Source organism: Oncorhynchus masou, chromosome 22 (assembly GCF_036934945.1).
Source record: "Oncorhynchus masou masou isolate Uvic2021 chromosome 22, UVic_Omas_1.1, whole genome shotgun sequence".
Lineage (NCBI taxonomy): Eukaryota > Metazoa > Chordata > Actinopteri > Salmoniformes > Salmonidae > Oncorhynchus > Oncorhynchus masou.
In genome coordinates, this window is record NC_088233.1 from 14,292,422 (window position 1) to 14,311,913 (window position 19,492).

Below are 19,492 nucleotides of genomic sequence, written 5' to 3' on the forward strand. Positions count from 1 at the left end.
AGAGAGAGATAGAGAAGGGTGAGAGAGGAGAGAAAGAGTAGGGAAGGGTGAGAGGTGGAGAAGGAGAAGAGTGTGGACAGGGAGAGAAAGAGGAGAGAGAAAATGGTGAGATTGAGAGTGAAGAGATTGAGGAGAGACTGGCGGGAAAGAGGATGGAGGGAGGGGGAGGTAGTGAGGGGTAGGGAGATGTTAAGAGTGGGGCCTCTCACCAACAGGTGCTTGTAGACCCTTTACTTTTCACCCTCACTGAACCAAAACACTTGGGAAACAAAGGTGAATATTGTTCAGCCTGACTGACTGAGTTCTGTCTGTTTATGTGGGGCAGTTCTATGTCCTTGCTCAATGCCCCTCAATGCCCCCTCAATCCCCCCCCCACACACACACATCATACACACACAGTAACCCCTGACCCTGCCTGGCATCCAAAGAGCAAGCAACGCCCCAGACCAGCTGCCCTCTGAGCGCCAGGGTCTAATCCAACCTTATTGTCAGCTTCTCTAGTTCTCCTGACACACATCCATTCACACACCCATACACACATCCATATAGACACCCATACAGACACAGACACACACCAATACACACAAACACAACCACACACACCCATACACACACACACACACACACACACTCACACACACACACACACACACACACACACACACACACACACACACACACACACACACACACACACACACACACACACACACACACACACACACACACACACACACACACACACACACACACACACACATATTGTTACCACACACCCATAAACACACACACACACGCACACACACACACACACACACACACACACACACACACACACACACACACACACACACACACACACACACACACACACACACACACACACACACACACACACACATACACACACACAAGCACGCAGTCAGTACAACCACCAGTCAGGTTGCAAAATAACATGCCTCCCCTTAACCCAGGTGTCCCTGTGGGACTCCCCCCCAACAACACATGCACACACACGTACACTTAACAAACAATGCATACACACAGACACACGTACAGTATATATAAGTAATTACTCACACGCAAGCCATTAACACCCTGCAAACTATACAAGACATACATATTCACACACGCCATTACAACCTAACCACAGTGCTCCCTGATAAACAATCACACACACATCAACAACAGTGGAGCAGGCTGTCACGGGGCAGAGGTGTGTTGTTCTAGTGAAAGGGCAGCTGACTGGGTTGAGAGCTTTGCTTCCCCACTCTAGAGATCAGTAATGACAAAGCCTGTGTGTGTGTGTGTGTGTGTGTGTGTTTGCGCGCGAGTGCACGAGTGCGCTCATGTGTACATTCGTGCATACATGCATATACATGTCATGACTAATATAAATAGATGTCTGCCTGCTCTAATCAGTAACCCCCAGTGTATTTTAGTTATTGAGTGAGTGTGTGGCTGTGTGTCTACTATTAGTAGTAACAAGATCCTGGCCGATACATCGGTTCACCGATATTATCAGTCGATATTGACCTTTTTCCACTATATCAGTATAGGCCTATAATTCAACCGATAACCGATATTCAATAAATGGGATAAAAAAAAGCTCATCTCATGCTGATCTGAACAGTAGCGACCTTTATCATGATGTCATTACTTATGAGGAGCCTCTGTCCAGTGGGCTTGTGAGGAGCCTCTAGTTCAGTGGGTTTGTGAGGAGCCTCTGTCCAGTGGGTTTGTGAGGAGCCTCTGTCCAGTGGGTTTGTGAGGAGCCTCTGTCCAGTGGGTTTGTGAGGAGCCTCTAGTTCAGTGGGTTTGTGAGGAGCCTCTGTCCAGTGGGTTTGTGAGGAGCCTCTGTCTAGTGGGTTTGTGAGGAGCCTCTAGTTCAGTGGTTTTGTGAGGAGCCTCTGTCCAGTGGGTTTGTGAGGAGCCTCTATCCAGTGGGTTTGTGAGGAGCCTCTAGTTCAGTGGGTTTGTGAGGACCCTCTAGTTCAGTGGGTTTGTGAGGAGCCTCTGTCCAGTGGGTTTGTGAGGAGCCTCTAGTTCAGTGGGTTTGTGAGGAGCCTCTGTCCAGTGGGTTTGTGAGGAGCCTCTAGTTCAGTGGGTTTGTGAGGAGCCTCTGTCCAGTGGGTTTGTGAGGAGCCTCTAGTTCAGTGGGTTTGTGAGGAGCCTCTGTCCAGTGGGTTTGTGAGGAGACTCTGTCCAGTGGGTTTGTGAGGAGACTCTGTCCAGTGGGTTTGTGAGGAGCCTCTAGTTCAGTGGTTTTGTGAGGAGCCTCTGTCCAGTGGGTTTGTGAGGAGCCTCTAGTTCAGTGGGTTTGTGAGGAGCCTATGTCCAGTGGGTTTGTGAGGAGCCTCCAGTTCAGTGGTTTTGTGAGGAGCCTCTGTCCAGTGGGTTTGTGAGGAGCCTCTATCCAGTGGGTTTGTGAGGAGCCTCTAGTTCAGTGGGTTTGTGAGGAGCCTATGTCCAGTGGGTTTGTGAGGACCCTCTAGTTCAGTGGGTTTGTGAGGAGTCTCTGTCCAGTGGGTTTGTGAGGAGCCTCTGTCCAGTGGGTTTGTGAGGAGCCTCTGTCCAGTGGGTTTGTGAGGAGCCTCTAGTTCAGTGGGTTTGTGAGGAGCCTCTGTCCAGTGGGTTTGTGAGGAGCCTCTAGTTCAGTGGGTTTGTGAGGAGCCTCTGTCCAGTGGGTTTGTGAGGAGCCTCTAGTTCAGTGGGTTTGTGAGGAGCCTCTGTCCAGTGGGTTTGTGAGGAGCCTCTAGTTCAGTGGGTTTGTGAGGAGCCTCTGTCCAGTGGGTTTGTAAGGAGCCTCTAGTTCAGTGGGTTTGTGAGGAGCCTCTAGTTCAGTGGGTTTGTGAGGAGCCTCTGTCCAGTGTGTCTGCTGCAATACTGTAAGTGGGGCCTGGCCCTGAGGGTCAGAGTGAGAGTTTAATAGGACATTAGGCCTCTCTATCAGATCCTCTTACACACCCCTCTTGACTCTGGTAGGCCTCATACTCTCACTCTCACACACACTCTCTCTCACACACACACACACACACACACACACACACACACACACACACACACACACACACACACACACACACACACACACACACACACACGCACACACAGTCACCTACACTTACACACTCACATTCACACACGCACACTCACATACACTTACACACTCACATTCACACACGCACACACATTCACTTACACACTCACATTCACACACGCACACACACACTAAAAGACATTAGTCCTCTCTATCAGATCCTCTTACACACCCCTCTTGACTCTGGCAGGCCTCATACACTCACTCACTCACTCACAGACAGGCACACACACACACACACACACACACACACACACACACACACACACACACACACACACACACACACACACACACACACACACACACACACACACACACTCCCAGGGTTGGTCAGGCTCTGCAGAGCAGCTCAATACTTCACAGAGCTGGTGTAGCCTTAGTTACCCTATCGCCTGGCCGTTGTGTTGCAGACAATGGGTGGTAGTTAAGTGTGGGTGTCTCACGTATCCCCCTGCTCCTGTTTTACTGAACAAAAACACCTCCATTAAACTTGGGAGTGGATGTTGGAGAGCAGAAAGCAGTTTGAAAGTTTGTCTTGAAATGTAACCTACGACTTGGAATCATATAGAGAAAGAAAGACAGAAAGAGAAAGACAGCAGGAAACCAAAACATAGGTATTACCTCACTGAGGAAATCGTTTGCCATGACAACAAGGTGAGTATAGTCTTCAAGGCGATTGGCTTGCTCCGTGCCAAAGCAAAGCCCTAGGTATCGTGGATAATAGGTTCTAGGTCTCTTGGGTAATAGGTTCTAGGTCTCTAGGATAATAGGTTCTAGGTCTCTTGAATAATAGGTTGTAGGTCTCTAGGATAATAAGTTCTAGGTCTCTAGAATAATAGGTTCTAGGTCTCTATGATAATAGGTTCTAGGTCTCTAGGATAATATGTTCTAGGTCTCCAGAATAATAGGTTCTAGGTCTCTAGGATAATAGGTCCTAGGTCTCTAGGATAATAGGTTCTAGGTCTTTTGGATAATAGGTTGTAGGTCTCTAGGATAATAGATTCTAGGTCTCTAGAGTAATAGGTTCTAGGTCTCTAGGATAATAGGTCCTAGGTCTCTAGGATAATAGGTTCTAGGTCTCTAGGATAATAGGTTCTAGGTCTCTATGATAATAGGTTCTAGGTCTCTAGGATAATAACAAAGGGGCTTCAAACACAGCCTCGTCAGAACACCCTTCCGCTGTCCAACCTCATCAGTATTTAGTATTTATCAGTATTTATTCTAGAGCCTCAGCGTCACCTTCACAGAGTTCCATGGAATGTTCCAGAACCCTGGCTCTTTCTTCTTCCATCCCTCCTATTGGTCAGAGTAGCTTTTAGAAACACTCCATAGGACCCTGTTTGTTTGCTATCAAAATAATTGTCCCTGGACCTGTTTTTGGAGCGGTTCTGTGGTAATCTCCATGGTGCCCTGGCGTGATGACGTCTCAATCTCGGGGACTAGTAAGAGAGAGAGAGGGCCCAGACTTTGGAACGGTTCCCTTGTACTCTCATGTGGTCTCCTTGCGTAAGGCCAGTATCTAGACGTGCGGACAGCGGGAGTTATGATGGATCAATGTTGCTGCCCCGGGATTTCTGTGCAGAAGTATGCGCACACACACACACACACACACACACACACACACACACACACACACACACACACACACACACACACACACACACACACTCTCTCTATATCACACACCTGACCTTTTTTCACTCTAAGTATTCAGACCTCTCTATCCCTATTCAGACATCAGTCCTGATCTATGTGGCCTGGATCACATCAGATATTATTTATCCTCTTCTGAATGATGAGGTTCTTATAGAATGAATCAACTCCAGCCTGACAGCTCAGCACCGCTGGCTCTATGCAGTACAGCTGTGGCTTTTGGCACTACATTCATCCAGATATTTTGAGGCTTGTTGGTTGAGGCAAGTTGGTTGAGGCTTGTTGGTTTTTATCCATAGATTTCTCTTTGCAGTTATGTCTCTATCTAGTCTACACTTGCTATAGCCTTGGATCTAGTTATAGCCTATCCAACCTGGTTTGGCTTCTGATAGATACAGTGTACTACTACAGGTTATACTACTACTACTACAGTTTATACTACTACTACAGTTTATACTACTACAGTTTATACTACTACTACAGTTTAAACTACTACAGTTTATACTACTTCTAGAGTTTATACTACTATTACAGTTTATACTACTACTACAGTTTATACTACTTCTAGAGTTTATACTACTATTACAGTTTATACTACTGCTACAGTTTATACTACTATAGTTTATACTGCTACTTGTAACGGCTGTTGGAAGGAGAGGACCAAGGTGCAGCGTGGAATGTGTATATATTTATTTAATGAACACAGAAATAAAAAAATAACAACGAGAACGACCGAAACAGTTCTGGCTGGTGCAGACATACAACAGAAAACAACTACCCACAACTCAAGGGTGAAACCAGGCTGCCTAAGTATGGTTCTCAATCAGAGACAACGATTGACAGCTGCCTCTGATTGGGAACCATACCAGGCCAAACACATAGAAATACAAACATAGACCAAAACATAGAATACCCACCCACATCACACCCTGACCAAACTAAAAATAGAAACACACAAAGCAATCTACGGTCAGGGCGTGACAGTACCCCCCCCCCCCCCCCCCAAAGGTGCGGACTCCGGCTGCAAAACCTAAACCCACAGGGGAGGGTCTGGGTGGGCATCTGTCCGCGGTGGAGGCTCTGCTGCGGGACGTGGACCCCACTCCACCATAGTCTTGGCCGACTTAAGTGGCACCTTTGGAGCGGTGACCCTCTCCGACCTCGGACTGGGGACCCTTGCAGCGGGCCCCGAATAGACGGGAGACTCTGGCAATGCCGGCTTGAAGAGCGACTCCGGCAGCGCAGGAGTGACGGGCGGCTCTGGCAGCTCCTGACTGACGGGCGGCTCTGGCAGCTCCGGACACTTGGCAGCTCTGGCAGCTCTGGATATTTTACTCCGGCACGTGCGGGGCGCAGGCACAGGATGCACTGGGCTGTGCAGACACACAGGAGACACAGTGCGCAGAGCCAACGCAGGATATCCTGGCCCGAGGAGACGCAGTGGCTGTCTGGAGAGCAGGGCTGGCACCATCCGCCCTGGCTGGATCCTCACCTTAGCCCGGCAGATGTAGCGCACCGGGCTAAGAACGCGTACTGGGGACACAGAGCACTCCACCGCATAACACGGTGCCTGACCAGTACGACGCCCGCGGCGGTAAGCACAGTGAGTTGGCTCAGGTCTCCAACCTGACTCTGCCACACTCCCCATGTGCCCCCCCCCAAAAAATTGGGGCTGCCTCCCGGGCTTCCTTGCCAGCCGTGTTCCCTCGTGTCGGTCGCCGGTTCCCTTTTCCTGCTGCCTCTGCTCTCCTGGCTGCCTCCACCTGTTCCCATGGTAGGCGATCCCTTCCAGCCAGGATCTCCTCCCATGTGTAGGATCCCTTGCCGTCTAGAATGTCCTCCCATGTCCAGTCCTCCTTTCCATGCTGCTTGGTCCTTTGGTGGTGGGTAGTTCTGTAAACATAGAACAAAACATAGAATACCCACCCACATCACACCCTGACCAAACTAAAAATAGAAACATACAAAGCAATCTACGGTCAGGGCGTGACACTACTACAGTTTATACTACTTCTACAATTATACTACTACTACTACTACTACAGTTTATACTACTTCTACAGTTTATACTACTACTACTACTACTACAGTTTATACTACTACTACCGTTTATACTACTGCTACTACTACAGTTTATACTACTACTTCAGTTTATACTACTACTACTACTACTACAGTTTATACTACTACTACAGTTTATACTACTGCTACTACTACAGTTTATACTACTACTACAGTTTATACTACTGCTACTACTACAGTTTATACTACTACTACTACAGTTTATACTACTGCTACAGTTTATACTACTACAGTTTATACTACTACTACAGTTTATACAACTTTCAGTTTATTATATTACAGTTTATACTACTACAGTTGATTTGACTAACAGCCAGGACTCTCTTTTCACCTTGGAGCTGAGCTTGCCTGTAATGGTCTACTCTACTTGGTAATGGCTGCTGAAGAAAAGCTGCTTTCTTGATTTATTACTTTCCAATTGTTCTACTCAGCTTCTAAGCTCCTTTGAGATTTGCCCAAGAAATGTTAGCGACATAGTCCTCACATGCAGTACTTGATGTAGAGAGAGTGTCTCTTTTGGTGGTTCTGGTTAGTTAATTAGTTGTCCATCCCTGATGGGGCTGCAGGGTAGCCTAGTGGTTAGTTAATTAGTTGTCCATCCCTGATGGGGCTGCAGGGTAGCCTAGTGGTTAGTTAATTAGTTGTTCATCCCTGATGGGGCTGCAGGGTAGCCTAGTGGTTAGTTAATTAGTTGTCCATCCCTGATGGGGCTGCAGGGTAGCCTAGTGGTTAGTTAATTAGTTGTCCATCCCTGATGGGGCTGCAGGGTAGCCTAGTGGTTAGTTAATTAGTTGTCCATCCCTGATGGGGCTGCAGGGTAGCCTAGTGGTTAGTTAATTAGTTGTCCATCCCTGATGGGGCTGCAGGGTAGCCTAGTGGTTAGTTAATTAGTTGTCCATCCCTGATGGGGCTGCAGGGTAGCCTAGTGGTTAGTTAATTAGTTGTCCATCCCTGATGGGGCTGCAGGGTAGCCTAGTGGTTAGTTAATTAGTTGTCCATCCCTGATGGGGCTGCAGGGTAGCCTAGTGGTTAGTTAATTAGTTGTCCATCCCAGATGGGGCTGCAGGGTAGCCTAGTGGTTAGTTAATTAGTTGTCCATCCCTAATGGGGCTGCAGGGTAGCCTAGTGGTTAGTTAATTAGTTGTTCATCCCTGATGGGGCTGCAGGGTAGCCTAGTGGTTAGTTAATTAGTTGTCCATCCCTGATGGGGCTGCAGGGTAGCCTAGTGGTTAGTTAATTAGTTGTCCATCCCAGATGGGGCTGCAGGGTAGCCTAGTGGTTAGTTAATTAGTTGTCCATCCCTGATGGGGCTGCAGGGTAGCCTAGTGGTTATTTAATTAGTTGTCCATCCCTGATGGGGCTGCAGGGTAGCCTAGTGGTTAGTTAATTAGTTGTCCATCCCAGATGGGGCTGCAGGGTAGCCTAGTGGTTAGTTAATTAGTTGTCCATCCCTGATGGGGCTGCAGGGTAGCCTAGTGGTTAGTTAATTAGTTGTCCATCCTTGACGGGGCTGCAGGGTAGCCTAGTGGTTAGTTAATTAGTTGTCCATCCCAGATGGGGCTGCAGGGTAGCCTAGTGGTTAGAGCATTGGACTAATAACCGGAAGGTTGCAAGTTCAAATCCCGGAGCTGACAATCTGTCATTCTGCCCCTGAACAGGCAGTTAACCCACTGTTCCTAACCCACTATGCCGTCATTGAAAATAAGAATTTGTTCTTAACTGACTTGCCTAGTTAAATAATGTTAAAATAAATAAAGTGCACAGCTGCCATCAGTCGGTTGGGTTGGAGCAACAAACTGTAGACCAGTGATCAGATGGGTTTTAAGACGCATCACCAGGGCAAACTACCTGCTCTCCAGGACACCTACACTACCTGATGTCAGGAAGGCCATAAAGATCATCAAGGACAACAACCACCCAAGCCACTGCCTGTTCACCCTGTTATCATCCAGAAGGCGAGGTCAGTACAGGTGCATCAAAGCTGGGACCGAGAGACTGAAAAACAGCTTCTATCTCAAGGCCATCAGACTGTTAAACAGCCATCACTAACATTGAGTGGCTGCTGCCAACACACTGACTCAACTCCAGTCACTTCAATAATGGGAATTGATGGGAAATTATGTAAAATATATCACTAGCCACTTTAAACAATGCTACCTAATATAATGTTTACATACCCTACATTATTCATCTCATATGTATACGTATATACTGTACTCTATATCATCTACTGCATCTTTATGTAATACATGTATCACTATGCCACTTTGTTTACATACTCATCTCATATGTATATACTGTACTCGATACCATCTACTGTATCTTGCCTATGCTGTTCTGTAACATCACTCATTCATATATCCTTATGTACATATTCTTTATCCCCTTACACTGTGTATAAGACAGTAGTTTAGGAATTGTTAGTTAGATTACTTGTTGGTTATTACTGCATTGTCGGAACTAGAAGCACAAGCATTTCGCTACACTCGCATTAACATCTGCTAACCATGTGTATGTGACAAATAAAATTTGATTTGATTTGATTTAGAATTTGAAAGACCTTATCCCCTGGACCTACATCATTGTATGAACTTCTCTCTCTCTGGGTTTTGGGCCGGTGCTGTGTTTTTTACTGAGTGTTGTGCCCGGGCCCTTTGGAGCGTACTGTGAAACAGTAGGCGCTGTCAGGCCTGGCCGAGTTAGAGACCGAGGCTTAATCAGTAACCCTCTCCCTCTTTACTCAGTCTATACCCAGCACCTTAATCTCTGTAGCTGTTCCTGCTTGTTTAGTCACGGCCCCCCACGTGCCAGCCTCGGGTTTTGTTAATTATGGATGGCCGACTGGGGGGGCCGGGGTGTGCAATGGTAGGGGCCTTGAGAGCTTGACCAGCCGGGGCCTGGGGAACGTTGTCAACTTCAATGGCTGGTGACCTCTGATGATTCTTCAGAGGGTCAGAATAATGGTTTAATGATAATGACTTAGGTAACTTCTAGAGGTAGTTGGTGTTCAAAGTGGGATTTTTAGAGAGAGTGGTCAAGTGACAACATGCATAGAGCTGCCTGTGCCAAACAGTGTGCAGTTGAACAAACCCACAGAAAGTTTCTGGAGAGTGAAAAATAGGTCTGTGGGAAGAAGTCTGTTGTATGTCTGTTGGGTGAGATAGAGAGAGGGAGACAAAGAGAGAGAGAGAGAAAAGGAGAGAGAGAACAGTGCAAGTGTGTAATGTCGCACCAGCACGCATTCCGTTGTGTTTCCCATGAATTCCTGTCATGTGTGATGATCTCCTAAACACACGCACTGTGCCAGCCACAGTGGGCCACAACTGAGCTCTCAGTTACGAGCAGGGCCTGATGAAAGAGCAGATGAGGGGGCATAGCAAGCCCAGCTCTGCCCCTCTCTCTATCCCTCTTCCTCTCTCTTCCTCTCTCTTCTGGCAGGGGCAGGAGGGCATGTACTGTAGCTCATAGGATAATGGCTCTTTTATCAGTTGAGACACTCTGAATGTGATTGAGAAAGCTGAGACGTTAAAATCAATGTGGATGTATATGACGTCTTTCATGCAACATTAATGTGATCCATGTGGTGTATCTTCTGCTGTTTGTAACCTGTCTTCCTCTCCACCCAGAGTTCCTCAGACGACTCGTTTGGCTGTGGGAAGCACGGGGAGGGATACCGTCTGGAAGTGACCACCCCAATGACCAGACTGGACTACTTCAGCGGTCAATTCAGCAAAGTCCTGCTGACCTCCATTGCCGTGGCAACCGCCCAGGAACAGACCGTGGCCAGCCTGGGCACCACAGATGGACGCCTCATACAGGTTGGGGACACCATGGGTGATACTGTAACACTTTAAGAAAATAAGCTTTATAATGCATTTATAGGTATGAATGACCCCTTAAAACGCCCTTATGAAGGGTTGTGTATTTTATCTAGGCCCTGGAGACACTGGGGGCCTGGAGAAGGGGTAGACTATTACTGGGTGATATTAATTTATTTCAAAATAGTTTGGGATGAAGCTACATGAACAGCAAGGCATTGAGCGTTTAACCTGTTCGCCCAAGAAGAAGAAAGGAAACAACCCAACCTAACAACCGTATCCTCCACTGTGGCCCTTAGACCTGAGTGTACACTGAAGCCCTACAGAAACCTGCACAACATAATCTCCCCTGCCTGTCAGTGCGGTTGCCAGGCAGCACTGTTTCCCTTTCTCATTGTGCATGTAAATGGGGCAGGATGTTGGTACGTGACCAGTAAAACCAGCCATTTTGGGGACACAGCATGCTGTGACACAGGTGGCAACCAGTACAGAGGCAAGTTGGAGGGGGGGCTTCCTTCCTGTTTGCTCAACACATGACCCCCAACCTTGCCTCTCCATGCTTCCACAAACCCTGCTGCTGCATTCCACCGAGGTCTACCATCTGAGCAAACACAACATGGCTGGTTTTGCATATCAATGACATGTACAGCCGAAGGTGGATTTCACTTCCCCATGTCGTGTGTGTTTGTGTCTGTCTGTCAGTAGACCTGAAGACCTGCTCCTCTCTCAGCATCTGTCTCTCTGTCTCCTATAGATGGGATGAACTCAGTGTTTCAGTGTAGCCTAGTCCCAGATCAACCAACATCCAGCCCTGTTTACATGCACAATGCATTGACCGTGATAATGACCATAGAAGTTGGCAACACAGCCCAAAAAGATCTGGGATCAGGCTAGGTTCAGTCAGGTCAGATAGAAGTGGAACACCAAGGGCCTCCCAAGTGGCGCAGCAGTCTAAGGCACTACAGCCCCGGGTTCGATCCCAGGCTGCGTCACACCCGGCCGTGACCGGGAGACCCATGAGGCGGTGCACAATTGGCAAAGCGTTGTCCAGGTTAAGGGATTTGTAAGTCGCTCTGGATAAGAGCGTCTGCTAAATGACTTAAATGTAAATACAAATGTAAGGGATGGTTTGGCCGGCCAGGATTTCCTTGTCTCATCGTGCTCTAGTGACTCCTTGTGGTGGGCCGGGCCACCTGCAAGCTGACCTCGTCAGTTGGATGGTGTTTCCTCCAACACATTGGTGCGGCTGGCTTCCGGGTTAAGCTTGCAGTGTATTAAGAATTAGTGCGGCTTGGCAGGGTCATGTTTCAGAGGACGATGGCTCTCGACCTTCACCTTTCCCGAGTCCGTAGGGGACTACTAATTGGATACCACAAAATTGGGGGGTAAAAAAATACAAATAAGTAGTGGAACACCACTGATAAGAGCTTTTGGAGTGTTCTGTCTTACATGTTCCTTTAAATGAACCCTGCTGGTCTCTAGAACTCCCCCTGATGGTGTTTTATAAATACGGTCCGAAAAACGGTGTTAAAAAAAGTTTTGGAAGACGACGAGAGCGGGGGAAAAGTCGGCGACAGCTGCGCGGGAAGCAGGGTTATGAGCCGAGCGGTCGGTTAATGGTGAGCGCCGTGCTTCGATGACACGTTCTCTCTCTCTTTCTGCAGAGTGCCCGCAGCTGTTGGCATGTTTTTTTTCTCTCTTTTTTTATTGTTGGTGAAATTTCTATCCTCATTGTCTCAGGACATGGCTCTGGGAAGGAGAGAGCAGGAGAACAGCTGTCCTGAGAGAAGGGTGCAGAGGGCCCCATGGAGGGAAAGAGAGATGGAGGAAGAGAGAGAGGCAGGGAGGAAGAGAGAAAGAGGAGGCATGGAGAAGTGAAGGGAGGGAAGGAAAGATAAAGGGGAAAGATGGAGAGAAAGACAAAGGGGAAAAAATAGGGAGGAATAGAGGTTAAAAGATTGCTTCTAGCTTATTAGAATAGGCTTCTGTCAACTGCCTTAATTTCTGTTTACCCTTTGTTCCCAGAGAAAAATACTCTTAGCACCGAGGGAGAGAGAGAAAGATAGAGGGAAGGTGACAGAGAGAAATAAAGAGTGCGCTGTGGTCTGTCCCCGAGGTCTCTCATTCTGGCTCAGGAAGTCTGTGGTTCAGTATCACTGTGGGAATAACACAGTGGTTGTGTTTATAGGCTTACTTCCTCTGGCTAATACAATAAGCTGTAATTCACACCACTATCATCTCTGGAGAGAGAGAGACTAGGACTGTTGTATGGGGGATGTCCCCAGTGGAAAGCAACACATACACATTATCCCCACGGTTACAGGCTACTGAAGACAGAGTTGCCCCTTCAGGAAAATAGCGGTCCCTGAGACCGCAGACATTCATTGACTGGCTCAAGTCACTCACAAAGATATGACATTTGTTCAACTTTATTTAAACAGTGTCTAAACACTGCAGGAAGTTTACCTGCACTCAAGCAAGCAACACTTTGTACACCTGGCTAAGGGCCCGTCAATAAAGAGAAAGGGGGGATAGATGGAGAGGGGAGGTGATAAAGTAGATGATGTAACCAGAGCATTCCTTAGTCAACCAGGACATAACCACACTCCATTACAGCCCACTGTTACTGTTATGTTTCACCCCAACCCAACTGGTTCTGAGCTCCAAGCCTGTAATTGCAGCCTAATCACACATGATGAATGTTACTCCAGGTGTACACTACACTACACTGTATCTGTGTGTAGGAGTGTGTGTGTGTGTATGCGTCTATGTGTGCTTGCCTGCCAGTGTGCCTGCCAGTGTGCCTGCCTGCCTGTGTGCCTGCCTGCGTGCCGGCCTGTCTGCCAGTGTGCGTGCCTGCCTGCCTGCCTGCCTGCCTGCCTGCCTGCCTGCCTCAGTAAGATTAGTAAGACGTCTGAAACACCTCCCGACATGTCCAGGTATACAGTGATCTTGTGCTGTTCTCTCTGCCTGCAGGCGATGTCTTTTGTCCCTCCGTCTCCCTGTAGCTCCCTCCACCTCCACCTCCATGGTGGTTAGCTCTAATCTGCCAATCTGTCATCTCACCCTCAATACAGCAGCATTAGTTATTACCCTGCACACAGTAGCAGGAGTGGCCCAACGGGCCCATACAATGCCAATGGAAAAAAACTCCCAAAAGCTCTCATTTTCAGCTGTATCCAATAGAGGCATTACTTTACACGTGAAGTCAAATGTAATTCAGTGTTACTGTGTTATTAGCTCCTTCTCTGTGACGACAAGATATTCTGGTCAACACCACAATATACCCTGGTCAACATCACAAGAGACACTGGTGAACACCACAAGAGACCCTGGTTATACCACAAGTTACCCTGGTCAACACCACAAGATACCCTGGTCAACATCACAAGATACCCTGGTCAGCACCACAAGATACCCTGGTCAACACCACAAGATACCCTGGTCAAGACCACAAGTTACCCTGGTCAACATCACAAGATACCCTGGTCAGCACCACAAGATACCCTAGTCAAGACCACAAGATACCCTGGTCAGCACCACAAGATACCCTGGTCAACACCATAAGATACCCTGGTCAAGACCACAAGATACCCTGGTCAACATCACAAGATACCCTGGTCAAGACCACAAGATACTCTGGTCATACCACAAGTTACCCTGGTCAACATCACAAGATACCCTGGTCATACCACAAGTTACCTTGGTCAACATCACACGATACCCTGGTCAACACCTCAAGATACCCTGGTCATACCACAAGTTACCCTGGTCAACATCACAAGTTACCCTGGTTAACATCACAATTTACCCTGGTCAACATCACACGTTACCCTGGTCAACATCACAATTTACCCTGGTCAACATCACAATTTACCCTGGTCAAGACCACAAGATACCCTGGTCAAGACCACAAGATACCCTGGTCAAGACCACAAGATACCCTGGTCAAACCACAAGATACCCTGGTCAACACCACAAGATACCATGACGTTACCCCTTTCTGTCCCCGTTCTAATCTATTGCGACCTTCAATCTTGTATATTAGAAGAAACAGCAGCAGATTTGCTCAGCAATAAAGAGTCCTATCAAATCCCCATGCCCAGTTCACGTTGACTGAAAACACCAGCAACCACAACAACGAAACAGTGAATTCAAAATACCATGCCAAGTACAGTACCCCACAGTGCATTTCTACATCATTACATTGACCTATTATTAAGAACGTGAGGTACGTGTGGCATCTCCGGTAGACAGGGCTGTTTTTCACATTAGATGGTGTAACTTTGTGTTTTACTGACCTGGCCTGGCCTCTGTCTTCCCCAGGTGGTAGTTTCCCGTTCCAAACGCAGCACGCCCCACGTGGACTTCCGCCTGGACCCCTCACGCTCTGTTTCCCCCGAGGTGGCACTCCTGTTCCCACAGGGCCACACTGGCTCTCCACAGCGCAGCCAGGATGGCTCCCTATTGTTGGTGACAGGAAATAAGGTGAATAGAGAGCAGGCTCACACACACACACACATGCATGCACATACACTATGGAGACACACACACTAACACTAAGACACGTAGTGTATAATGACACACTCAAAGACACACACACACACTGTATTATAATCAGAACTCAGGCATTCTTCACATTACTGGTATGATGGAAACAACAGCCCCCTGGCACCGAGACACGGTGTTCAACATGGACCAGAGCCAACAGATGATTGGAAACAATGTCCTGAGAGCTTGACGTCAATGTCCTACAAATGCCCAGCCAACAGTTCAGAGTGAATGTTTTCCTGTATGCCTATTGATCAGAGAGAAAACCCCACCATGTATGACAGAGGTACATCACAGTATGTGGTTTATTTAGAAAATAATTTTATCCAAAGTGACTTACAGTTAGTTGTATGATCAATGCTGGAATCAAACTTGGAATCGAACCTGTTTAGCAGTGTGTTGTGTCTGTATTCTGATTGGTTGTCCTGTGTGCCCCCAGATCACCAAGGTGCCTCTGATTGGTCCTGGCTGTGAGCAGCAGTGGACGTGTAGTTCCTGCTTGCTGGCGCCGAGGTTTATGGGATGTGGCTGGTGTGACGGCCGTTGCACCAGGTTGGCCCAGTGTCACCCAACCTCCCTCTGGACCCAGGACTCCTGCCCTCCCATCATCACCATGGTAACTAGCCAGTTCAGGTTCAAAAAGCTTTATTGTCCATAAACACAACATTTCCTAATGGCATTACCCCACACCTCGATGTCCTACCTTCTGATCCAAACACTGGGTTGTTGTTGTTTTGGTCTTTATTGTGACAGTCCATATTGTGAGAACACTGGAATTGTTGTTGTTTTGGTCTTTATTGTGACAGTCCATATTGTGAGAACACTGGAATTGTTGTTGTTTTGGTCTTTATTGTGACAGTCCATATTGTGAGAACACTGGAATTGTTGTTGTTTTGGTCTTTATTGTGACAGTCCATATTGTGAGAACACTGGAATTGTTGTTGTTTTTGTCTTTATTGTGACAGTCCATACTGTGACAGTGTCTACATGGACAAGGACAAGCAGACAGTGACTAGTGTCATCTGAGGATATTTCTTATTGAATGTGTCACATACCCTTTTGCGAAGTACAAAGCTCCCACCAGTAACCTGGATACAAGGAAAAGACTCAGCAGGGTTTGGCTGTGAAAAAGCCAGTCTTTTACTGGAGAGTTTGTAAGAGACTCCTTCCTCTATTGTTGTTTGAAGGATAGTTTGAAGATTGTTTGTCTGGTTGCCTGTCTTTTCTAGTGTCAGTTTTTCACACTTGTTTTTTAATACCAGCACCTGGATCTAGACAGGGTTTTCTCTTTCTGTGTTGTTTGAAGGTTGTTTGAGGGTTGTCTGAGGGTTGGTGTTCTTTTTGGGTAGATCTCCCCAGCCAACGGCCCCCTGGGAGGAGACACCAAGGTGACGGTGTGTGGGAGGAACTTTGGCTTCAACAAGACAGAGAGGTTTGACCATACACTCATCAGCCTGGACCTGGCTGGAGCACCATGTAAACTTCTGAAACGAGAGAGCACCAGTTACAGGTGAGAGAGGACTCACAAGGAGGGTGTGTGTGTGTGTGTGTGTGTGTGTGTGTGTGTGTGTGTGTGTGTGTGTGTGTGTGTGTGTGTGTGTGTGTGTGTGTGTGTGTGTGTGTGTGTGTGTGTGTGTGTGTGTGTGTGTGTGTGTGTGTGTGTGTGTGTGTGTGTGTGTGTGTGTGTGTGTATGTGTGTGTGTGTGTATGTGTGTGTGTGTGTGTGTGTGTGTGTGTGTGTGTGTGTGTGTGTGTGTGTGTGTGTGTGTGTGTGTGTGTGTGTGTGTGTGTGTGTGTGTGTGTGTGTGTGTGTGTGTGTGTGTGTGTGTGTGTGTGTGTGTGCGTGCATGGATGGGAGTACTGCATGTTCATGTGTTAGGATAAGGGTTAGAGGGTTAAACAGTTGAATGAAGAATGTTAAGGAAAGGGCGCCATGGAATGAGAACTCCAAGCGTCAAGGCGTTCCGCCATTCCTGCCTCGCATTCTGCTCATGACTTCAATAAGTGTTAAATTAGTGGGAGAATGGCTGTGTACAGAATTTCACTCTTCGTAGTCCAAGAGGCCATGCCAGATAGCAGCGTTTAACTCAAAGACCCTTGTGCCCAAACATCCCCCATGTCATAGTCAACTCATTGTATAGAAGATTGAAAAACACCCCCCTGAAAGATGGCTTCATTGTGTTTCATTGCTGTGGCGTAGTAGGGATATCATCAAATTAGGTTAAATTCTTGCTTACTCCAACCAGAGTGAGCACACAAGTTTTGTTTTTTGCCTTCTTGGTCCTCTTTTGTGGGATAAATTATTTTTTGTTGAATTGTGTGTGTTTGTGTGTGTACACGTCTCTGTGTGTGTGTGTGTGTGTGTAGGTTGGTGTGTGCTCCAGTGTCTCCTGTGAACTCGTCTCAGGCTAGCAATGTGGTGAAGGTCCACAGTGGAAAGGAGATGGCCCAACAACAGGGCTTCACCTTCGTGGTAAGCACTAAATACTGTCTCCACTCACAATCACAATACGAACTCAGTGACAGTAGTCGTAACCCTGGCCTGGAGAGCTACAATGTGTGCAGGCTTTGGTTCTCTCTCTGTATCTCTCCAACTACAGTTGGTGAACAATGTCATAGACACTGTAGGTACAGTATGTAAGATGGTTGGACAGATTGATGTACAGTAGGCTTTTCCTGCAGTCAAATGACCAAATTGCCCTTTGCTGCTATTTATTATTATTTTATATATATTTTTTACTTTTACACCTCCCCCCCCAATTTCATGGTATCCAATTGGTAGTGACAGTCTTGTCTCATCGCTGCAACTCCCGTACGGACATGGAAGAGGAGAAGGTCGAGAGCCATGCATCCTCCGAAACACAACTCAACCAAGCCGCACTGCTTCTTGACATGAAGCCAGCCCACCAAAGTGATGGAGGAAACACCGTACACCTGGCGACCGTGTCAGCGTGCATGCGCCCGGCCCGCCACAGGAGTCGCTAGAGCGTGATGGGACAAGGATATCCCTGCCGGCCAAATCCTCCCCTAACCCAGACAACGCTGGGCCAATTGTGTCTGGACTCAAACCAATTGTGTCTGGACTCGAACCAAGATCTCTAGTGGCACAGCTAGCAAATGTGTAGAAGTGCCTTAGACCACTGCACCACTCGGGAGGACCCCCCTTTGCTGCTATAACAGTCTCCACTCTTCTGGGAAGACTTTCCACCAGAAGTTGGAACATTGCTGAGGGGATTTACTTTCATTCAGCCACAAGAGGATTAGTGAGTTCGGGCACTGATGTTGAGCGATTAGGCCTGGCTCGATGTCGGCGTTCCAATTCATCCCAAAGGGGTTGAAGTCAGGACTCTGTGCAGGCCAGTCACTGATCTCGACAAACCATTTCAATATGGACCTCGCTTTGTGCACGGGGGCATTGTCATGCTGAAACAGGAAAGGGCCTTCCCCAAACTGTTGCCACACAGTTGGAAGCACAGCATCGTCTAGAATGTCATTGTATGCTGTAGCGTTAAGATTTCCCTTCACTGGAACTAAAGGGGCCTAGCCCGAACCATGAATAACAGCCCCAGACCATTATTCCTCCTCCACCAAACTTAGTGTTCTCCTGGCATCCGCCAAACCCAGATTTGCCAGTCGGACTGCCCGATGGTGAAACATGATTCATCACTCCAGAGAACATGTTTGGCGGCGAGCTTTATAAAATTCCAGCTGACGCTTGGCATTGCGCATAGGGCTTGGCAGTATACGATATTTTACGATATACCGGTATTGATGCACGGCCCGGTTTGGGTTTTTACTTTGCCTTCTATAACGGTATTTCAATGTTTGGTTTGTTAAATGGGATACGCTGTGTGTAACGTCCATTTTTGTAGTTTACTTAGCTACTTGAGTCAGCTCTCCCCCGCTCTCTCTCCATGCCGCTTTCCACACACACATACGCACTCTGTCACTCAATTTGTTGTTCCTCGACCAGGAAACACCTGTGTTCAGTCTGCATGGTCAATGCAGCATATGCAACAATGTTGATGACAACGATGCTGTTTTCACTTTGCTTCTTAATATAAATCCACAAGCATTCTGTGATTACACTATTAGTTTATATTTATTACATCTGCAAACATCTATTTTGTATTTTCTTAGCAAGTTGGGCCTAAATCTTGTTCGCCGCTAATGCTAATTTCTAATGCTAATTGCTAATAGCTAATGCTAATCACTAGCTAGCTAATAAATGTACTGAGTCAGGAGTAAACATAATTAGCTATACAGCCTGATAATACCAGTGATG

General features: G+C 47.3%; 1 protein-coding gene across 1 annotated transcript in view; it reads left to right on the forward strand.

The window, feature by feature from the left end:
• met (MET proto-oncogene, receptor tyrosine kinase) overlaps positions 1-19,492 on the forward strand; it is a 95,877-nt gene that overhangs the window by 18,217 nt on the left and 58,168 nt on the right. The window contains exons 3-7 of the mRNA XM_064929350.1: positions 10,465-10,656; positions 14,983-15,144; positions 15,647-15,823; positions 16,557-16,717; positions 17,575-17,680. Of these exons, the coding sequence (XP_064785422.1) occupies positions 10,465-10,656; positions 14,983-15,144; positions 15,647-15,823; positions 16,557-16,717; positions 17,575-17,680 (798 nt within the window). The remainder of the gene's footprint in view (positions 1-10,464; positions 10,657-14,982; positions 15,145-15,646; positions 15,824-16,556; positions 16,718-17,574; positions 17,681-19,492) is intronic.